Below are 20,748 nucleotides of genomic sequence, written 5' to 3'. Positions count from 1 at the left end.
TTTAGATGGCTCATAAATACCAAGAGTGAGCAAGTGTCCTCACTAGTGGCTGAATTAACTCTATAATGGAAGAGCAGAGCATCAATAAAACGAGCGATACTAAATATCTCACATTAGCCAAACAGATACGGTACAAACGGATTTACCCATTCAAACATGACAAAAATGAATCCATTATCAGCGGCTCCTACACTGGGCTACAGGTGTCAAACAATTCAGAGCTGGAAGCGTTTAACTCTCACTGAAAAACAGACACAGCGAGAAGTCCTCAAGGCTCTCCAGAGGTCTGACTTACTGGTGAATGGCTTGAAGGAACTTTCGTTGATGTTTCCTGACTTTGGCGTGGTCCATCTTCCTCACCAGCTTGGTGTTTTTATAAATGAGCCACGTCTCCCTGAGAACATTAGCAGCTGTGTTTTTCACCTGTGGGAGAGAGTTAGCATTGTAGCATTCAGCACTCAGTTCTTCTGAGGCGTCCTGGGCCCTGATGTTTGAACGTGGCTTACTTGATTTGCATAATATGTTTTAGTATAGAGTAAACCTGGGATTCATACTGGAATAGTTAGCTTGCTAGCAATCAAACAAGCTAACTAGCTGCTAGCAAGCAAAATAACTAGAGTTAGCTAACTAGCTGCTCTTTTTAAAGCAATAAAAGTGAATGGGACAGGGGCTCAGGGACAGGAGCTGCAAAAATGTAAAAAAAAAAGTGCCATAAAGGTTCACCAAGAACATCAGCTTTACCAGCATATAGCATATAGGAAACTGCTTGGGAAACCTGTTTGAAAACAATCCTTTTGGTAACACTGTAGAGTGTTTGTTTTCTCCATAGGGGAACTGATTTTTAACGATAACTTTAAACCATTAAAAAGATAGATCTACTGTGACCTACTACGTTTTTAATCAATTGTATATGCTTTTGTTGAAACCATCAGCCTGCATTACTCAAACTTTTTTTTTTTCAATAATTGTGTTCAACGTGGAAAAACTACATTACCCATGATTCTGCAATGGTTCTGAATCACGACAAACAAATCCTCTTTAAAGAACTCTTTAGCGTCCACCCACTCCCATGAGGCACTGCAAATGACAAGTCAGTTTCTCTATGGCTGCATCCGAAATCGCATACTTACCTACTCTATAGTAGGCGAAAAACAGTATGTGACAAAAGAAGTATGTCTGAAACAGTACTCATAAAGAGTAGGCAAAACTTACCTGGATGACCTACTACTTCTGGCGAGATTCTGAAGTGTGCATGAACACTTTACTATCCCATGAGGCCACAGGAGAGGATTTGTGAATGGCAGTGAAGCGACGCAACTGACGCTGGTAGATCACATGATAAATAATGACAACGAGGGGAATGTAGTATGTCCGGATTAAATTCATACTACACACATTCATACTATATAGAACATACTTTTTTAGTGAAGTAATTACTTATTCAAAATAAGTACCAACTCATTTCGGACACAGCCTATATTTCCTTATATTTGCAATGCTTCATGAGACTGTAGTTCTTTCCCTCATTAAAGCTGTAAAGTACACAGTCTTGTACTTTTGCCTTTTTTGCTTCAAATCAAAGTGTATATTGTTGTCATTCACCTCATAGCTGGTTGGTTTGGTTCAAGGCTTATAACTTTCATACATTTTTATAAAAAATCTTTTTGAAATCCCTAATGGAAGCAAGGCAGCTGGAAAAGTGGACGGCCACAGTTGCCCTCTATTGGCACAGCATTAGGATTAATCCTCTGTTAGTTTAATTGACTAATCTTTCAATTTGGTCCAGAGAACTCAAAACTTTGGTTTATATCTAGTTCATGTTAAGAAGCTTATCCGGCTAACCAAGTAAGCCATGTTTGAAGATTGAAACCTTGAATATTTAGCCTATTTCTTGACATGTCCAGCCTATTTCTCATATTTCTGTCAGGCCAAACATTATTACTGATGATTTTCTTCTCAAAAAGCTTATAAATCAACTATATATTGAATTTGTTTATTTTGAGCAGAGTGTCACATTAAATGAATTCACACATTTTGTTTATATTTAATAAATGCATCTTATTTTCCACTTTGCATAAGCTGGATATTATTTTCACAGGTTTGCGGGGATTAAGAATAAACTGTGACATAAGTCGCCACAAGGCTAAGATTCGGGATTTCAGACTTACCCTTTTTGTCAGCTGGGTGTCCATCATAAAGTTATGTACATGTTTTTCGGCTTTGGTTAATTCCAGTTTTTTTGCGACCACAGCGACCACCAAAGCAGTGCATCCGGCACCCTGACAAAACAAACACCAGCCTTAAGCACTCAGTCAAAAACAAAAGGCGTGTTACGCAGATATACGCCACTTACCATGATGCCGGTGAGGAGACAGACCCCTTTCCCACAGTATGTATTAGGAACCATATCTCCATATCCAATCGTTAGAAAAGTTATTGAGATCAACCACATGGCTCCAAGGAAATTGCTTGTTACATCCATGTTGTCATGGTATCTAGTAAATGTTAAATGACATATTAGAAAAACAGCTACAGTTACTATACATTGACTGACTTATTAGTAAGTTAATCAATCAGCCATGAAAATGTATCTAATTTGTCTGGTATTATAGATGTAAGTAGTGTTGACTCCACTACAGAGTATTGGACATGCTGTTGTTGCTGTAAGCTAATACTTAATTGGCTAATTGAGAGATCTAGACTGTTGGGACACAATTGACTCAGTTTCCAAAGCTATTTAACGGGCGTTTAAAAGGTTTCGCAGCACACCGGTCTGCAACGTGAGAGATGTGATACTCCATAGGGTTTAACAGGTTGAGAAAAAGGCACAGTATCGTTTTTCTCTGAAATCATACATTTTGATACTTAGATCTCAGTTTGTAAAAATCACCTAGTAACTGTGAATTATTACAATTGTATATAATGAAACATGAATTCATGATAATTTTATAGTTAATATAGGAATATAAAAGGAAAAACTTGATATATTATTCATTTCCCCAAAAATCACCAAGTAACTATGAATTATAATTTTTTGTACAAATATATATTAATATGTAATTGTGAGTGTGTATTCCAAAAAGGTCACCTATGTTAATCACAACATGATAATGATAATAATTGTAGTTAATATATGTGTGTGTGTGTGTGTGTGTGTGTGTGTGTGTGTGTGTGTATAAAGTAAAACCTAGTAACTGTGAATTATTACTACTGTACAATTGTATATAATGAATATGTATTATTTAATTATAATAATATTTAATATTTCAGTGTGTGTGTGTGTGTGTATATGTGTATATGTATCTATCTATATATATATATATATATATATATATATATACACACACAATTGATCTCATTTCTGAACTGAATTTATGAAGTCATGATAATTAATTGTATAATATATATATATATATATATATTTTGTGTGTGTGTGTGTGTGTGTGTATATATATATATATATATATATACACAATTATTTTCATACAATTTTAGGTCTGACTTAAAGATCTTATCAAAATCTCCTCATGAAAACCGATTTTCATTAACTACTATCAGAGCAACAAAGTGGTCCACCTTTCGCACGCCCTCACAGTCCAGGCGGCGATGATCCACAGAGAAATGGTGAACACCAGCAGGACTGTCCCGGGACATATAGTCATGAGGGTCTTCATGACAAAGCGTGTGTTGAAGTTTATCTTGTTGAGGGCACCGATACTGCGTGACGAAGCATCGGTAAAGAGTTTGCTATGCAGCAGCATGACGCGAGCAATGAGGTACAGACGGAGAAACATGGGAATGGACAGGATGATATCCACGTCGGCGTCCGTCTTGGAAGGGGCGTAAGAAAAGGCTAGCCGCGCCGTCCACGTGAAGGTGTAGTTGCCCGGGATGGGGTGTATGGCGCACACCAAGATCTCCAGACAGATGAAGAAGATGCGCTCGTAGGTCATGGCTATCCTCCAGTCGTCTGCGGCGTTGTCCACCATGAATAGCTATTTGGAGAAAAACATTTTTTAAAGCAAAGCTCTGTAGAAGCAGAAAAAAAAAAAGTAAAGGGTAAGAAACCTAATTCAATTAAATTTTTAAATAATAATTATGTAATATAGATTTTTTTTTTATAGAATTCTATGAAAATAAGTACAAATATCTCAAATATTTTTGCACCTCAAGTAATTGTATCTTTAGCAGCAAGGATTTATTCAGTGCACATCATTTCCCCCACTAGACTGTATTTTCAACCTTGGCCTGTCAGATTCTGCCAAGGTGCGTTGCTCAAAGGCTTCCCTCAGGTTTCTCTCCATTTGACCAGCGGCCCTGGAGCCACACTGCTTTTTTCTACTCTTCCTACATAGAATATCCCTCTTTCCCCTTCTTCCCAATCCCATAAATATTTCCATAATATAAAAGTTTGCTTCTCAATAGTGCAAATTTCACTGTTCACTTTTTTAGCAGCCATGCTTCCTCAAGTATTTTCCCATTTTCAAATAATTTTTAAATAATTAAAAAAAAATCTTAAAATCTTAAAACTTCCCCTTCCGCTTGCAGCTCATCTCTTCTCTTCTCTGATGATGTGTTTACTGGCACGAGGGCGGGGCAACCTGTCACTCACATGAGATCAACCAATAGCAAACCACAACCATCTAATCAATTCCCCATGGACAAAATCAAGTCCCACCCTTTATTTGTTCTTGTTTGAGAAGCCGTTTCACTCAGATATAAGTCACAATAGAGAAGAACACACAATTAAGATTCGATATTGGTTCGTTAAAATTAAGATCGATCAAAATCATGTTTCAGCGCAGTCCTGGAATGAGAAGTCACTGCAAAAGTATGTAATGAATTAAAAACAACAGTAAAATATAACACTATTCACTTGTAGTTACTGATTTTTTTACTCTAGGCTAAAACAATATATTTTAAGTTTATTGCAAAATATTTAGACATATAAAAAATATGTTCGAGGTTCGAAGGCCAGCTCACACTAACACAGATGCTTGGAATGAAGACTTGGCCAGATTTTTGAACGCACTTTTTAGTGCTGTCAAATCAAGCAATCACGATTAATCGCATCTAACATAAAAATGTATATATTATTATATTTATATATATATTTTTATACACATGCATGTGTGTGTGTGTGTGTGTATACACAGACCAATATATGTATATATATGTATGTTGTATGTATGTTTGGACTTTCAGTTTGTGTTTTGTTTTCCTTTGTTCTTTTCCCGCCACTCCTTCCACTTCCACTCCTGTGGCGGTCCACAGGATATATATACAGTATATACAGTATATGTGTGTATATGTGCATACACACACACACACACACACACGCCTATTGATTAACACGGAGAAAAAACAGTCACACAGTATTTTCATGTTTTCAAACAGCCATTCAGATTTTTGTATTCCCTATAGTGTTTTTCCAATAACACCAAACACAAGAGTATAGAGACAAGAGAGCCAATATCTTCATCTCCTATTCACTGAAGCTTAGGAAAATACTTTGTTTGTGAATGCCACCAAGTCCTAGTTTTATGTAGCAGCAGTGTCTCCAGGCACAAGACCAAAAGCACAACTCAGTTTAAGTCGCAGTGCAATGGAGAAGAAGGAGAATGGAAAACAGAGATTAGTACTCAATTGAGGGCATGCTAATTTCCATGCCAGACAGAACAGACGCATTTACTACCGTTCAATTCAAATTTAAAATGTTTACCGCACCAAACATTTGTGTTGGGAGTATGTAAACTCTTTTGCACCATTTGCAATGCTTCATGGGAATAAGCAGTCATAAACTAATCTAAAGGCTGGCCCACACTAAAAGATTTCCACAAACATGATGATAAATAAGTCATAAATGTAACCGGTTTGTTCCTCTAGTGTGTGTGGAGCGCCGCGATGTGATGCACAACACACACTAACAGATTCATCCACAAACAACCAGAGTCCCTGCTGAGAACACGGGAAATCTCACAAAATCTCTCGCAGCCAAATGTGACTTTAGAGTAAACAAACATGGCGGACGACCAGCAAGAAGAAATAGTGATAATAGTGTTTGGAGTGCTTTTTACAGAAAACTTGCAGGGAAAAAAAGAAAAAGGTTTTGGGTGAAGTCGTGGAGATTGTTATGCTTCCATCTTCCATCAGCTTGCTTTCTGATTTGGTATCTTTTCATTCCACGTGACAATCTACAGAGCACGTTTGTCCTCGGGGTTCCCCACACAACAGGATTTCTGATCGTAAATATCCAACATGTCAGATCAGTGCGGTCCCAATGATTCAATCACTCTTAACACATCTCTCACAGGGCTGCCAACTTTTGAGTTGAGCTTGGAGTGACAATTATTGGGATCACAAGAAGTTTATTGTGACTGTCAAAACATTTAGCAACAGAATATCATTAGGTTTACTTGGTATAATGACTGGTACTGTGTTTTAATTAGGGCTATTGACAAATTTCACAAATCCGATCTAGATTCAATTCGCTTCAATATCAATTAATTGGGATATATCAGGTAAAGTACATATTAATTTTCTCAAATGCTGTAAACTATACAGGGAACCCTGTCAGCTGGTACTATAATATTAAAGGTAAAAATTAACTAATTTGTATACAATTGCATATAATGCAGTTTTTATATAATAATAATGTTATAACATTAAAGTAAAAACCACTATAAAAAGTAAAAATATAAAGAATATGTAATATAATGCATATTTTTGCTAAATGCCCCTATCTGGAGTTTATTCTTCTAGCTGACTATCGAGTTTACGGTCACTGAATGGCTTTTCTGAGGTAAATGTAATGTCACGTGACATCTTGTTAAAAAGTTGTTTGAAACACTGATTGAGCGATTACAGGAGACATGATACTTTTCAGTAAGCTGTATCTTTCAACATTCCTTCTGATGTTCATTCATGTTTATTTCATGCTATAACTAGTAGTAAAGAGGAAGGGATGATCGGTTCACGTGCGTGAGGCGCTACAGTCATCTGTCACGCCACATTAAGGAGTGCCAAAACCACATTCATTGTTTGAATTTCATAATTAAATTGACACTTTGTTTCATATCAAAATAATAATTATAATAATAAACTATTCATACAGCACTTTTCAGGCATAAAATGCAGTTCAAAGTGCTTAACATAATAACAAAACCTGCTCTGTCTTGTCTGTCAGCGCGTTTTTACTGCGTGAGGATGTGGACGTGTGGCGTGAGAGAACAGTGTCAATTGAGTGCTTCTAACACTGAATGTGTGAGAGTTGGCAGCCCTGCCTCACACCACAGGAAAATCTGATAAGATAATCTGTAGAACCATCATGATAATCGGGACTTTACCTAGGATTGTCAGAAGGGGAGAATTGGGCCCAAAATCGACCCGATTACCTTGTATTGTGTGGGTGCCTTAAAGGGATAGTTCACCCAAAAATGAAAATTATCCCATGATTTACTCATCCTCAAGCCATCCTAGGTATATATGACTTTCTTCTTTCAGCCAAACATAATCAGAGAGAGTTATATCTAAAAATATCCTGGCTCTTCCAAGATTAAAATGGGAGTGAATATTAACTGAGATTTTGAAGCCCAAAAAAGCGCATCCATCCCTCATAAAAGTAATCCATACGGCTCCAGGGGGTTGATAAAGGCCTTCTGAAGCAAAGTAATGCGTTTTTGTAAGAAAAATATCCATATTTCTACCTTTAAAAACTACAATTACTGGCTTCCGTACGCAAGTCTAGCTCTGTCGGAAGAGTGACCTCTGACCTCATATCCTCATATGACGCACTGATGAACGCGGAAGTGCAGAGGACAGAGCAAAACAAAACACCGGTCACGAATTATAAGTCTAAATCAAGATTATTAAAGAGAAATGTTGGAGGAGCTTGAGTTTGTTGCCCAGCCCTATTTGTTTGAACCGCGAGAGTCGTCTCCTCTCATCTAAGTTTAAACACTACGCCTGCATCCTACGTCATACGCCAGAACTCGACTCTCGTGAACTTGTGAATGGATGTTACCGGAAGCTAGTGATTACTGTTTATAAAATTATAAATCTGGATATTTTTCTTACAAAGATGCATTGCTTCGCTTCAGAAGGCCTTTATTAACCCCCTGGAGCTGTATGGATTACTTTTATGATGCATGGATTCATTTTTTTGGGCTTCAAAATCACTAGTCACTATTCACTCTCATTATAAAGCTTGGACGAGCCAGGATATTTTTTGATATACGTAACTCAAGGTTGTGTTTGGCTGAAGGAAGAAAGTCATACCTAGAATGGCTTTTGGGTGAACTATCCCTTTAATTGGTCGAGGTCTTTTCAGCATTATGGAGAGTGTAGTTCTTCACTAGGAATTCTTCAAAAATGAAGTTGAAAGATCACACTGATCTTGATACAGTAGGTCTGTCTTGAGGTTTGAAAGATTTATTTGTTATCGTCAAAAATCGACTTCTCTTTCGAGATAGTGAATGGTATTTTACTTGCGGAAGCCGTCTGTTGCGCTCAACCGTCAGATCCCTGCCCTCCCTGCCGTTCTGTGCCGATCATCTGCGGTTTCATCCTGTGCATTCAATCACCTCGAGGTACCCGACAGTCAACATCAGCGAGAGATATTTCACCAGAGTGGTGCAGTCAGCACAATTCAAAGGCTTCGGCTGACAGATTTTATCCAACGAGACCGTGGCTATCTGATATGAGAAAAGGCGCAAATGATGAACCCCTGATGCAATATGTGCAAACGGGTTTCCTGCCTTCTCACAGCACCAGGCTATTTCACGAGTAATGGGTTTATGCGGTGCGTAACTGAATTACTCTTTAATATGACTCTTGCTTGAGGCGTTAAGAGCTTGCTTCAATGCTGTCCTGTGGTTTTCCCCTCGCGTAGTATAGCACATGTATAAAACCTTAACGCTTGGGCAGTTTAATCACATTTATGGTCACTTATTTACTCAACCTGGTTTGCTGGATCCACAGTATCTGGATCATCATACAGGTGATGTTTGAATGTTTGATGTTTGAACCTTGATTTAGACTGAATTCCTAATCTCTAAATTCCTCATTAAGAAAAGCAGCACCACTTCTGGAGGCAAAAGAGATTAATAACCCGGATCATACGGTATATTCAGAGATAATACATTAAAACATTAATCTAAATGGTGCTTGACCGTACAAAAGGGTGCTGGAGTGACTGCCAGCACATTGCTATACTGTTGCTAATAACTTCTGAGTAGTTATTGGCACTTTGCTATGTTAGGATGTTCTGGCTGGTTGCTAGGTGGTTGCTAGGGCATTCTGTGTGGTTTCTAAGTGGTTGCTAGGCCATTCTGTGAGGTTTCTTGCTAGCATTCCTTTCTTCAACAAACTGCATGATTTGAGGTATTGATGTCCATAACAGAGACAAAGCAATGATTTTGCTGCAAATATAAAATATATTTTAGATATACTTTTACTTTTATGTCTTGTATAGAAAAAACATTAGAGTTTGGCAAGTTTGATTCATTTCCATTAATCAGTTCAAACTGTCCATTTCAGCGAATTGATTCATAACTCAAAATTAAATTAATTTATTTAGGCCCTTTAAGCTCTAATATGTGCAAAAAAATAACAGCAATATTCACCAATTACATATTTACCAAAATGTATGAAACTTATAATGTATGATTTTCATATTTGTGCATAAAGGCCCTTAATGAAAATTATTTTAAGCTATATCATTCTTCTTCTTTTTTTTTATTTTTACTGTAGTTTACTTTTTACATTAAATATATTTAAATGTACTTGGCTACAAGTTGAAATGATGTTTACCCGATGGAATATTTTTTTTTATAGCAAACACACACACACACACACACACACATATATATATATATATATATATATATATATATATATATATATATATATATATATATATATATATATATATATATATATATATATATATTGAGATTGAATATAAAAAAAAAGGCTGGAAAATATTGAGATTGAAAAACATTGAGCTCTTTTCCACGGATGAGCAATAATAATAAATGGTGATAGTAACTCTTGCTTTAGCGATCATAGAAAATGTTGAATCGTTCGAAAATAAACCCTTCACGCTTCAAATCTTTTAGTATGTTTTTTTTAGCCCAAAGACTAATAACAAAATGAACATCTCCATTTTAGACCCTTGTAGTCCCACCTACACATGTTAGTCACATGAATCACACAGCCTCAAAATACGACACTAATCCCTCATATTCATACGACGCTCATGCAAACATAAAAACAAACACTCCTACAGCAAACTCTAATTCCAAAGTATCAAAAAAAAACATCAAAAACATGGAATGCTCTCAAACATAAAAATAGATCAAACCCAATCATGTTTGGTTTTGGACATTCTCATCTACACTGACTCACGTAAGGCCAGAAGAAAGGGAGATTTTAGACCAGATAAGACACATCAACTGTCTTAAAAGGCCTGACAATTGCCAGAGATGCTGTAACATTAACCAGCCTGTCTGTTCGTTTAGGCTGTTGTTCGACTTTCCGTGCGAGTGTAACTTAGACAGCGAAACACAAGCTGCCTTTCTGAACGGTGACAGACGCTGTCTTACTCAAAACTTAGCAACAACAACAACAACCAACAAACCACATAGCCTGCACAAAGGATGATAAGCGTGAAGCTTTAATTTTGTTCATATGGGCAAAACATGTCGTCAGGTCACCGCTTTTAACTTGCTAGCTTCAAAACGGAGCAATTAAACATTTAAAATGGGTTAGGTAAGGAAACCTACTTGGTAGGTAAAACCAATTATGGTAATGGATGACCTGCAATACAATACTCAAGGGTGCTTCACCTTCAAGCATCCAATATTCCAACTGAGTGCTTGAGCAGGTAGTTATGGAAAAATGCTGAATTTGACAACAGAGGGGAAGGGGCACATGTAATGGCCTGGTTACAACAGCTAAGGGTCGAGCAGATAACCTCAACAAGTCCGAGAGCGTGACTGCGGCAGCTAACTCAACCAAGACAAAGCAGAAGTGCAAAAATATAGAAAAATAATCATGAAAATTATCATTTTAGATTTGTTCCTTTCTGTTATATTATGGGGATTTTTAGTAAAATGGATTGGTATTTTTAGGGCTTTTGAAACTAAATTTTTTCAATGACAATTATTTTAGGGTATGACATATTTAATAGTACTGCTTGCTTTGCTTGTCATCACAAATTTGCATTTTATTAAATAACATAAGTATTTGATACATCAGAAAAGCAGAACTTAATATTTGGTACAGAAACCTTTGTTTGCAATTACAGAGATCATACGTTTCCTGTAGTTCTTGACCAGGTTTGCACACACATTGCACATCACCTACCAACCAGTAAGAATTCCGGCTCTCACAGACCTGTTAGTTTTTCTTTAAGAAGTCCTCCTGTTCTCCACTCATTACCTGTATTAACTGCACCTGTTTGAACTCGTTACCTGTATAAAAGACACCTGTCCACACACTCAATCAAACAGACTCCAACCTCTCCACAATGGCCAAGACCAGAGAGCCATGTAAGGACATCAGGGATAAAATTGTAGACCTGCACAAGGCTGGGATGGGCTACAGGACAATAGGCAAGCAGCTTGGTGAGAAGTTCAAGATGACGGTCAATCTCCCTCGGTCTGGGGCACCATGCAAGATCTCACCTCGTGGGGCATCAATGATCATGAGGAAGGAGAGGGATCAGCCCAGAACTACACGGCAGGACCTGGTCAATGACTTGAAGAGAGCTGGGACCACAGTCTCAAAGAAAACCATTAGTAACACACTACGCCGTCATGGATTAAAATCCTGCAGCGCACGCAAGGTCCCCCCTGCTCAAGCCCAATAGAAAATCTTTGGAGGGAGCTGAAAGTCCGTATTGCCCAGCGACAGACCCGAAACCTGAAGGATCTGGAGAAGGTCTGTATGGAGGAGTGGGCCAAAATCCTGCTGCAGTGTGTGCAAACCTGCTCAAGAACTACAGGAAATGTATGACCTCTGTAATTGCAAACAAAGGTTTCTGTACCAAATATTAAGTTCTGCTTTTCTGATGTATCAAATACTTATGTCATGCAATAAAATGCAAATTAATTACTTAAAAATCATACAATGTGATTTTCTGGATTTTTGTTCCTATGATAAAAATTACTGACTTCTACAGTGGGTACGTAAAGTATTCAGACCCCCTTAAATGTTTCACTCTTTGTTATATTGCAGCCATTTGCTAAAATCATTTAAAGTTCATTTTTTTCCCTCAATATTGTACACACAGCACCCCATATTGACAGAAAAACACAGAATTGTTGACATTTTTGCACATTTATTAAAAAAGAAAAACTGAAATATCACATGGTCCTAAGTATTCAGACCCTTTGCTCAGTATTTAATAGAAGCACCCTTTTGATCTAATATAGCCATGAGTCTTTTTGGGAAAGATGCAACAAGTTTTTTACACCTGGATTTGGGTATCCTCTGCCAATCCTCCATGCAGATCCTCTCCAGTTCTGTCAGGTTGGATGGTAAACGTTGGTGGACAGCCATTTTCAGGTCTCTCCAGAGATGCTCAATTGGGTTTAAGTCAGGGATCTGGCTGGGCCATTCAAGAACAGTCACGGAGTTGTTGTGAAGCCACTCCTTCGTTATTTTAGCTGTGTGCTTAGGGTCATTGTCTTGTTGGAAGGTGAACCTTCGGCCCAGTCTGAGGTCCAGAGCACTCTGGAGAAGGTTTTCGTCCAGGATATCCCTGTACTTGGCCGCATTCATCTTTCCCTCGATTGCAACCAGTCGTCCTGTCCCTGCAGCTGAAAAACACCCCCACAGCATGATGCTGCCACCACCATGCTTCACTGTTCAGACTATATTGGACAGGTGATGAGCAGTGCCTGGTTTTCTCCACACATACCGCTTAGAATTAAGGCCAAAAAATTCTATCTTGGTCTCATCAGACCAGAGAATCTTATTTATCACCATCTTGGAGTCCTTCAGGTGTGCTTTCATGTGTCTTGCACTGAGGAGAGGCTTCCGTCGGGCCACTCTGCCATAAAGCTGCAGTGATGGTTGACTTACTACAACTTTCTCCCATCTCCCGACTGTATCTCTGGAGCTCAGCCACAGTGATCTTTGGGTTCTTCTTTACCTCTCTCACCAAGGCTCTTCTCCCCCGATAGCTCAGTTTGGCCGGACGGCCAGCTCTAGGAAGGGTTCTGGTCCTTCCAAACGTCTTCCATTTAAGGATTATGGAGGCCACTGTGCTCTTAGGAACCTTAAGTCCAGCAGAAATTTTTTTGTAACCTTGGCCAGATCTGTGCCTTGCCACAATTCTGTCTCTGAGCTCTTCAGGCAGTTCCTTTAACCTCATGATTCTCATTTGCTCTGACATGCACTGTGAGCTGTAAGGTCTTATATAGACAGGTGTGTGGCTTTCCTAATCAAGTCCAATCAGTATAATCAAACACAGCTGGACTCAAATGAAGGTGTAGAACCATCTCAAGGATGATCAGAAGAAATGGACAGCACCTGAGTTAAATATATGAGTGTCACAGCAAAGGGTCTGAATACTTAGGACCATGTGATATTTCAGTTTTTCTTTTTTAATAAATGTGCAAAAATGTCAACAATTCTGTGTTTTTCTGTCAATATGGGGTGCTGTGTGTACAATAATGAGGAAAAAAAATTAACTTATATGATTTTAGCAAATGGCTGCAATTTAACAAAGAGTGAAAAATGTAAGGGGGTCTGAATACTTTCCGTACCCACTGTACATGCTTTGTAAGGGGGGAAAACCTGCAAAATCGGCAGTGTATCAAATACTTGTTCTCCACACTGTATATATATATATATATATATATACACACACTATATGAATATACATATTATGCTGATAAATATTACTGTTTAGTGCATATGGGGCCTAAATAAAAAAATTAGATTTTTGTTTCTGTTTACTGAAAAACATACCTTGATTATTTTAAAATAACTGTTATTGTAATTTCTCGTTGTAATGTTCTTTGAATCACTCTTTTAAGTAATTTTAGAACAAATACACATATAATGATATACATTATATCTTTAATATATCTATAATATGTACAGTAGTACATATATTTGTCAGTTAATATGACGTTTACACTGTTGCACAGCTTTTATAAAAGGAATTGTATCACTAGTAATGAAATAGAAATTGTTTGACTAAACTGAACAGTTTAATTGTGTATATTATAAAATGTACAATTCAATAATTTACAAATACATTATAAAAACGATTTAGTTGAAGACTCGTCAATATTCAGTTTATATAATTTTACTTTTGACGCATTTCTATTCTTGTATGAAAGGCTGCAGGTAGATTTGTAGTGGTAGCTCCATCACCCCCGGTCTCCTCTAATACAGCATGAGATACAGCGCTCAGTGGAATGATGGATGCAAGGCTGACTTTGGCAGAGCATGTGGATTAATGAAAACCGCAATAAAAAACGGCCTAAACTGATCAGCGCAATGCAAGGTCGATGGCTCTTCTGAAGCAACCGCACTCACTGTTGCCTTACCAGACCTGAACTCTGTTAAAACACAAAGACAACAAAATAATCGATTAAACACGTGTCCATATAGGGCTCTTAGCTTGGTGCTTTGTGCTCCTGTTGACACTTCGCCTTGACAAGGGCACGGACAAAAGGTCGTCTGCCTTCGTGCTATCCGTCTGTCTAGTAGGCAGCAGGGGTTGGTTACTGGTTTCAGAAGAGCTCAATATAACTAATGGAGCATGGCTCAATATTTAATCTGTGTAATGTAGAGAATGGGAACATATATCTTGTCGCTAAGAAAAGAAATCGCTCAGTCTCATTAGAGAATTAGGTAGAGAGGTTCAGCCCAATTACAAATTAATGCAATGGTTAATTTATGATATCAAAGTGGGTCCTAAGAGGCCACTTTTGCTAAGTAAATCCTCAGTTGTAGGTTGCTTTCAGCTTTCAAGTTTCTTTGAAGAAGGACCGGAATGCTTTCAGAGTTTGCATTTGTGTAATTGAAAGCCGTCAGTAAACGATGACAGCTGTTGTTTTATTAAGTCAACGGTAACTCAATTGACCTCTGTGTGTCTAGTGATTTAAATTCAAAATGTATAGAATAAAATAATATAATATAAAAGGCACTGGTCATGTCACATTCAATTAATTCAATTAAAAGTAAACAATACTTAGAGTTTAATCTTAATCCATATGTAATTTCGCTCAGAGAAAACGCATGGGTCACTGGAGGTTTCTTATTTTGATAAACTGTAACTCTCTCAATCATTTTAAATAAAAAAAATTACGATATTAAATCCAATTATTAAGGGATTGTAGATCCTATTCCTTTAACTAAATTTGAATGTACAGTAAATGTCTTCAAATGACAATTTTATTTCAAATGAAAATTTTGTTTTATGTTAAAATGATAAAACATTAAATTTCTCTGAGCTACGTTACCGTATAAATGAAGAGCTCCGATGCAAAGCCTCTAAAAGCCATCTCTGTCAAACATGAGATATTAATATTGAGTGAATGCTCTCCGCACTTAGTATACGTTCATCAAATACTTTCACTTCAAACTCACTAAATCCCAGCCTCAGCCCATTCAGATACGCCGTTACTTGGGTAGAAAGTAACCTATACATGATAAAAATGTATGCTTTTTTTATTTTTATTATAAAAACGTTAAACTGACTTAGAGAATTACATCTGAAGGTTTCAAATGCTCTAGAATTTTAAATAAAACAATTAAATTAAATTAAATCAGCAGTTGTCTCAAATTAATTTAATTAAATAAAAAAAATAGTTTAAATTAAATCAGCTGTTGTTTCAAATGAATCTAATAAAAACAAGAAGCTTCTAATTGAATCTCATAATATCTATGCTGTAATCCAGCTCAGTGAAAACTCAGGGGTCAGTGGTGAAGGATGGATACGTGACACTCGGCAGTCGTCTCGGGTAGAGTTTAGTTGTCACAGAAAAAGGTAGTGCACATCCCCTATAGTGCATCAGCGCTGCTCACGTGCATTCATCACGTGTTTCTGCCCTATACGTCGTGTTAAACACACAAGTGATTTGTGGTTCAATTGCAGCTAACAATCATATAACTGCTGCAAATGAAGGTTATTAGTTAAAAGAATGAAATACTTAGCCTATATTTCTTATCAATATGGCAATGATGTGCATGTATTTATAATGGGTAGGGCCCCGGCTGGTACCTTCGGAAAGGCACATTTTTCAGGTAAAGCATTCCCATGATGGATGTCCCTCAGAGGCTTGTGGGCCCTAAATATTACAGGGCGCAACTGGCTCATGAATACACGCCGTTATAATTCAACAGTGTGAAAAGTAATAAAACTGCTCAGGCATTTATGGTTGCAGAGCCAGGGCTCTTAATGGCTTTTTTTTTTTTACGGGGGGGATTTGCATGCATATTACAAAACAGTGATTTTGTTTCATGTACACTTCACACAGACATGTACAAACACACTTATATATGCTTCTATATACTGTGACAATTTGATGTGTGAGATTGAACTTCTAAAACATCTGTACGCAGAGCACAAGCATTATTGTATTAAAGGAACAGTGCAACCCCAAAATTTAATGTATGTCATTTATGTTGTTTCAAAGCCATATTTATTCATCCGTGAAATACATCCCGATATAAATATCTTCTGTGCTTGTATTTTCTAGGAATTGAACCCATGAGCTTGGTGTAACAGCCAGCATGTACTACTTTTTGGCAGCAGAAAATCAATCATTATCTACATCCATTTTATGGAAAAGAGCAGCTTAAACATTGTGCCAAACATCTCCTTTTAGCGCTTCACGGAAAGACATCAAATAACATAGGGGAAGAACAACATCAGGGTGAGTAAATGATGAAGGGATTTCTATTTCTGCAGACTACTCTTTTTTTAACACTAGTTCTATGAGAATACAAGATCCTATCCAGAAAGTTAAAAACTTAAGGTCCACTTTCTGCACCCTGCATCCTCTTCATCAGTGCCACAGAGGTCATCAGCCACAAGACTTTTTTAAAGTTAGATCGTCTGGTTTTATTGTCATCATATTGCATCATTATTCTCATTCCTCTCAAGCCAACAACACCTAATTGCCTCCACATCAATGGCCACAGTGAGGAAATCTCAACATGGCTCTTTGACATCTCAGGTGGAAGGCTGTTCATCGCCTGCGGTCTTGGCAAATTCTAAGTTTTTCCATCCCTGTTGAAGGTCAATGTATTTTCTTCTTGTTTTGACTCCCAGCCCCTCAAAAACCCTGAAGTCATGCTGGATCATACCGCATAAACCGTCTAATTGAGCAACTTCACAAGTCAAATTTAAAGGGATAGATCTTGAAGAATATGGATAACCACACAGTAGATGGGCCACACTGACTTCCATAGAACGAAAAAAAAAAATACTATACAAGTCAATCAACTGTTTGATTACCGACATCCTTCAAATTATCTTCTGTTGTGTTCAGCAGAAGAAAGAAACTCATACATGGAACAACCTGAGGGTGAGTAAATGATGACTGAATCTTAATTTTATCTTTCTTATGGCCTTCTCCGGCATTAGTCATTGTCAACTACATTACGGCAAAAGGTTTGACTTTACCTGCAATGTGATCTTTACAGGAATAATTCACTGGAAACTGAAAATTCTCTCTCACCCTTATGTTGCTCCAAACCTGTAAGTCTTTCTTCCTTCCGTGGAACGCACAAGGAGACATTTTGAAGAATGTTCATGCTGTTCTTTTCCAATTAAAAGTGAATGGGGATGGATGCTGTGAAGCTCCAAAAATGACAAAAAGAGCGTACATAAAAGTAGTCCATATGTTGTATATTCTCAATATTCGTATGATGTCCCCTCAAACGTATGATGTCAAACCTGGTGTCTTGATGCACAGTTTTCCAATATACATACACGCACAACTAAGCTTTGATAGTAGTTGTATGCACGTTTATGGTACTTTAGTTATACTCTATGTAAAGAAGCAGCGTGAACATTCCTCAAAATATCTTTTGTTCTGCTACAGAATAAGTATATTAAGGTGTGTAAATGATGATTTATTTCTTTTTAATTTTTGGGTGAATTGTCCAAAATGCTGCAGCCTGGTCACTAACTGAAATCCTATGTCATGCCTTTGAACATGTGACAAAAAAAACAAAAAAACACGCACACTATTAACTAATAACACTTTCTCCGTTCTGCCAATAGCACTACAATCTTGTTGGCACTATGTACTTACTGGCAGTACAAGCTTATTGGCGCTCCTTGGCCTTATCTAAGTGCCTAATTTATATATTTAGCCATTAACGCAAGTAACACTCAAAACCAATATATCCACTACCGACAGCTACAGCTTATTTATAAAAATAAATAAATAACATTCTCATCAGCTAGTGAAAATATAAATGGCCAATACCCCACACAAAAAAAAAACAGAACAACCTGTATGCAATATGCAAACATTCATAATAATAATGTAAAAAAGTCCTTATTTAAAAAAAAAAAAAAAAAAAAAAAGCTTTTACGGACGTGAAATTCAAACCCCCGGCAATAAACGTATGTTAATCAATGAGAAATTGACATGGCCCTCTGTGATGAAATCCTTTGGGCTAATCTGTCCATCCCACAAGAAATTAACAGTGATATTTCCCTATTGGAAAAGCCACACATGGTTTCACTTCATAATAAGCCTGTCCGATTATAGTTTGAAAGTTGAATTAAATAATAATAAATGAATAAATCATTCCTACAGGGTTCCCAAACTTTTGACAACTGGATATGGTTGTTTAATAATGTTTAATAGCGCACATAAAGAGTGACTTTTATTATGTGAATTATTATTTAGTTAATTTATGATTTTAATATGATTTGTAATATAATTTGCTTATTAATGAATTAATTGTATTCATTTTAATTATTTTATTCATCTCCCAGGCCTACAAATCAGTTTTAAAATCCACTCAAATATCCTGGTTTCAAATGACCATGTGAACTCTGAAAGCATGAACATGAAAGAACGAAAAAGAAAGAAGTGGAATAAATCTAATAAATCTTTGATGCCACATTTCCCTGGCTGCAGAGTATTTTAAGAAACATCACGGAGACTGTTCAGAAATTTACAGTATTCATTCTCATCAGCACAGGATAAATGGCATCTTTTGTTATTAATGCATTACTTAATGCAAAGAAATGCATTACAGAGGAGATATAGATGCTGAATTGCATAAAGTTCACCAGTAATACAGTAATACAACAATTCACTGATCCAAGGTCATAAGACTGAGTGCTTTCCAAGTACTACAACCCTCAAGTGAAGTTCTTTCTCTCAACAAATATGGGCAAAAAACTGCCTCAAGTGCAGATTTTAGCGTTTACTAATAACAATATGGAGACATTGTACTGAAAGCTTCTACCTAATCTATAAATTACATTTCTGTTGAGAAAGCGCAAGTGCAAGTCCATAATCAACACAGGTAATAGACTATGAATCTCATGTTATGCTCTGGTAGATTTCTAAAACGATTCTATGAAGATTAATAAACACTCAACATACTTTACAGGGAATTCAACCAGGTCTTGTCTATTCAACTTAGCTAATAAACTGTGAACAGCTACTGTTTTAGCCAGGTCAACAAGTCACTGACAGGATTTCATGGCATGATTCGATTAAGCCAGTGGGAAACGGAGAGGATGCAGTGCTATTGAAGATAATCCGATTGTAATTCAATGGTAATGGATATCATTCAAGTGCAATGTGTTAAGCATTAGTCTGGAGGAGAGAATGTGTTAAGAAACTCACTGACTCTCATGACAGCAGAACCTTCTGCAAAAAGCGCACAATTTGACCAAAAAAAAGAAAAAGAAATCTGTAAACAGCTCTTGCTTGTATTTGAGTAAGTTACCTGGATTTCCCTGGCATGATAAATGATAATCAACCCAAGGAGAATGATTGTAGAAAGGCTTATCAGGCATTTTAGGGCTAAAGAATACAGTGACTCCTGGAAAAAAAAGAAGAAAAACACAAATCAGCTCATTTGGATTAGTCAGTTTAAACATACACTATGATTGCATATTGGTTAAACCTGTATCACATATCACCATATCACAGCAACACATTACAATGTTTTTTTAATGATTATTTGACTTTGAAAATGGTATCACAACATAAGAACTAATGCAAGCGCATTTGACACCATTATCAAAAACAATATTATGTTGTTTTAAGACACAGCACAGGACTGTTGATGTTCCTGGGGTTTCCCTTACAGGGGAGAGACATGCTGATTTAACAGAGATCAACTATCTAATATTGTTTTACAATAGAATATATAGATGTAAACTGAGAATGTATAAATGTTGTCATTTGGCAACTATGTGCCAAATTGAATTGCAGTACTGCATATCCTCTTTGGGACTTTTATAGATAGAGGCATCAACTATATTACAATTATTTAATTATGTTAAGTATTTGTAGTATATAATATAAATGCATTTAGAAATGAATAACACATTTATTCTACAGAAAGTCCATGAAGAAGGGTCCACAATTGGCTATAAAACTGAGGATAGGTAGCCTATATCATTTTAACTTGACTTATTAAGAATTTGAGTTTCAACTACAACAGGTCCAGTAATTTGATTGGTTGAGCTTCCCAACTTAGTGCTGATATTTATTATAATATGAGAATATTTTAGTTTAT

The 20,748-nt window shown here is 36.8% G+C and overlaps 1 protein-coding gene across 3 annotated transcripts in view; it reads right to left on the bottom strand.

Annotated features, from left to right (window-relative positions):
* The window catches only part of kcnn2 (potassium calcium-activated channel subfamily N member 2), a 39,778-nt gene that overhangs the window by 17,827 nt on the left and 1,203 nt on the right, over window positions 1-20,748 (bottom strand). For all 3 annotated transcript variants that reach the window (XM_082158406.1, XM_082158404.1, XM_082158405.1), the window contains exons 2-6: window positions 19,951-20,046; window positions 3,577-3,995; window positions 2,354-2,495; window positions 2,169-2,279; window positions 296-423 (exon numbers count right to left, since the gene is read on the bottom strand). In XM_082158406.1, the coding sequence (XP_082014532.1) occupies window positions 296-423; window positions 2,169-2,279; window positions 2,354-2,495; window positions 3,577-3,995; window positions 19,951-20,046 (896 nt within the window). The remainder of the gene's footprint in view (window positions 1-295; window positions 424-2,168; window positions 2,280-2,353; window positions 2,496-3,576; window positions 3,996-19,950; window positions 20,047-20,748) is intronic.

Source organism: Leuciscus leuciscus, assembly GCF_965113295.1.
Source record: "Leuciscus leuciscus genome assembly, chromosome: 24".
Classification (NCBI taxonomy): domain Eukaryota; kingdom Metazoa; phylum Chordata; class Actinopteri; order Cypriniformes; family Leuciscidae; genus Leuciscus; species Leuciscus leuciscus.
Note: the sequence above shows the minus strand (reverse complement) of the source record. Positions and strands in the feature narration are given on the sequence as shown.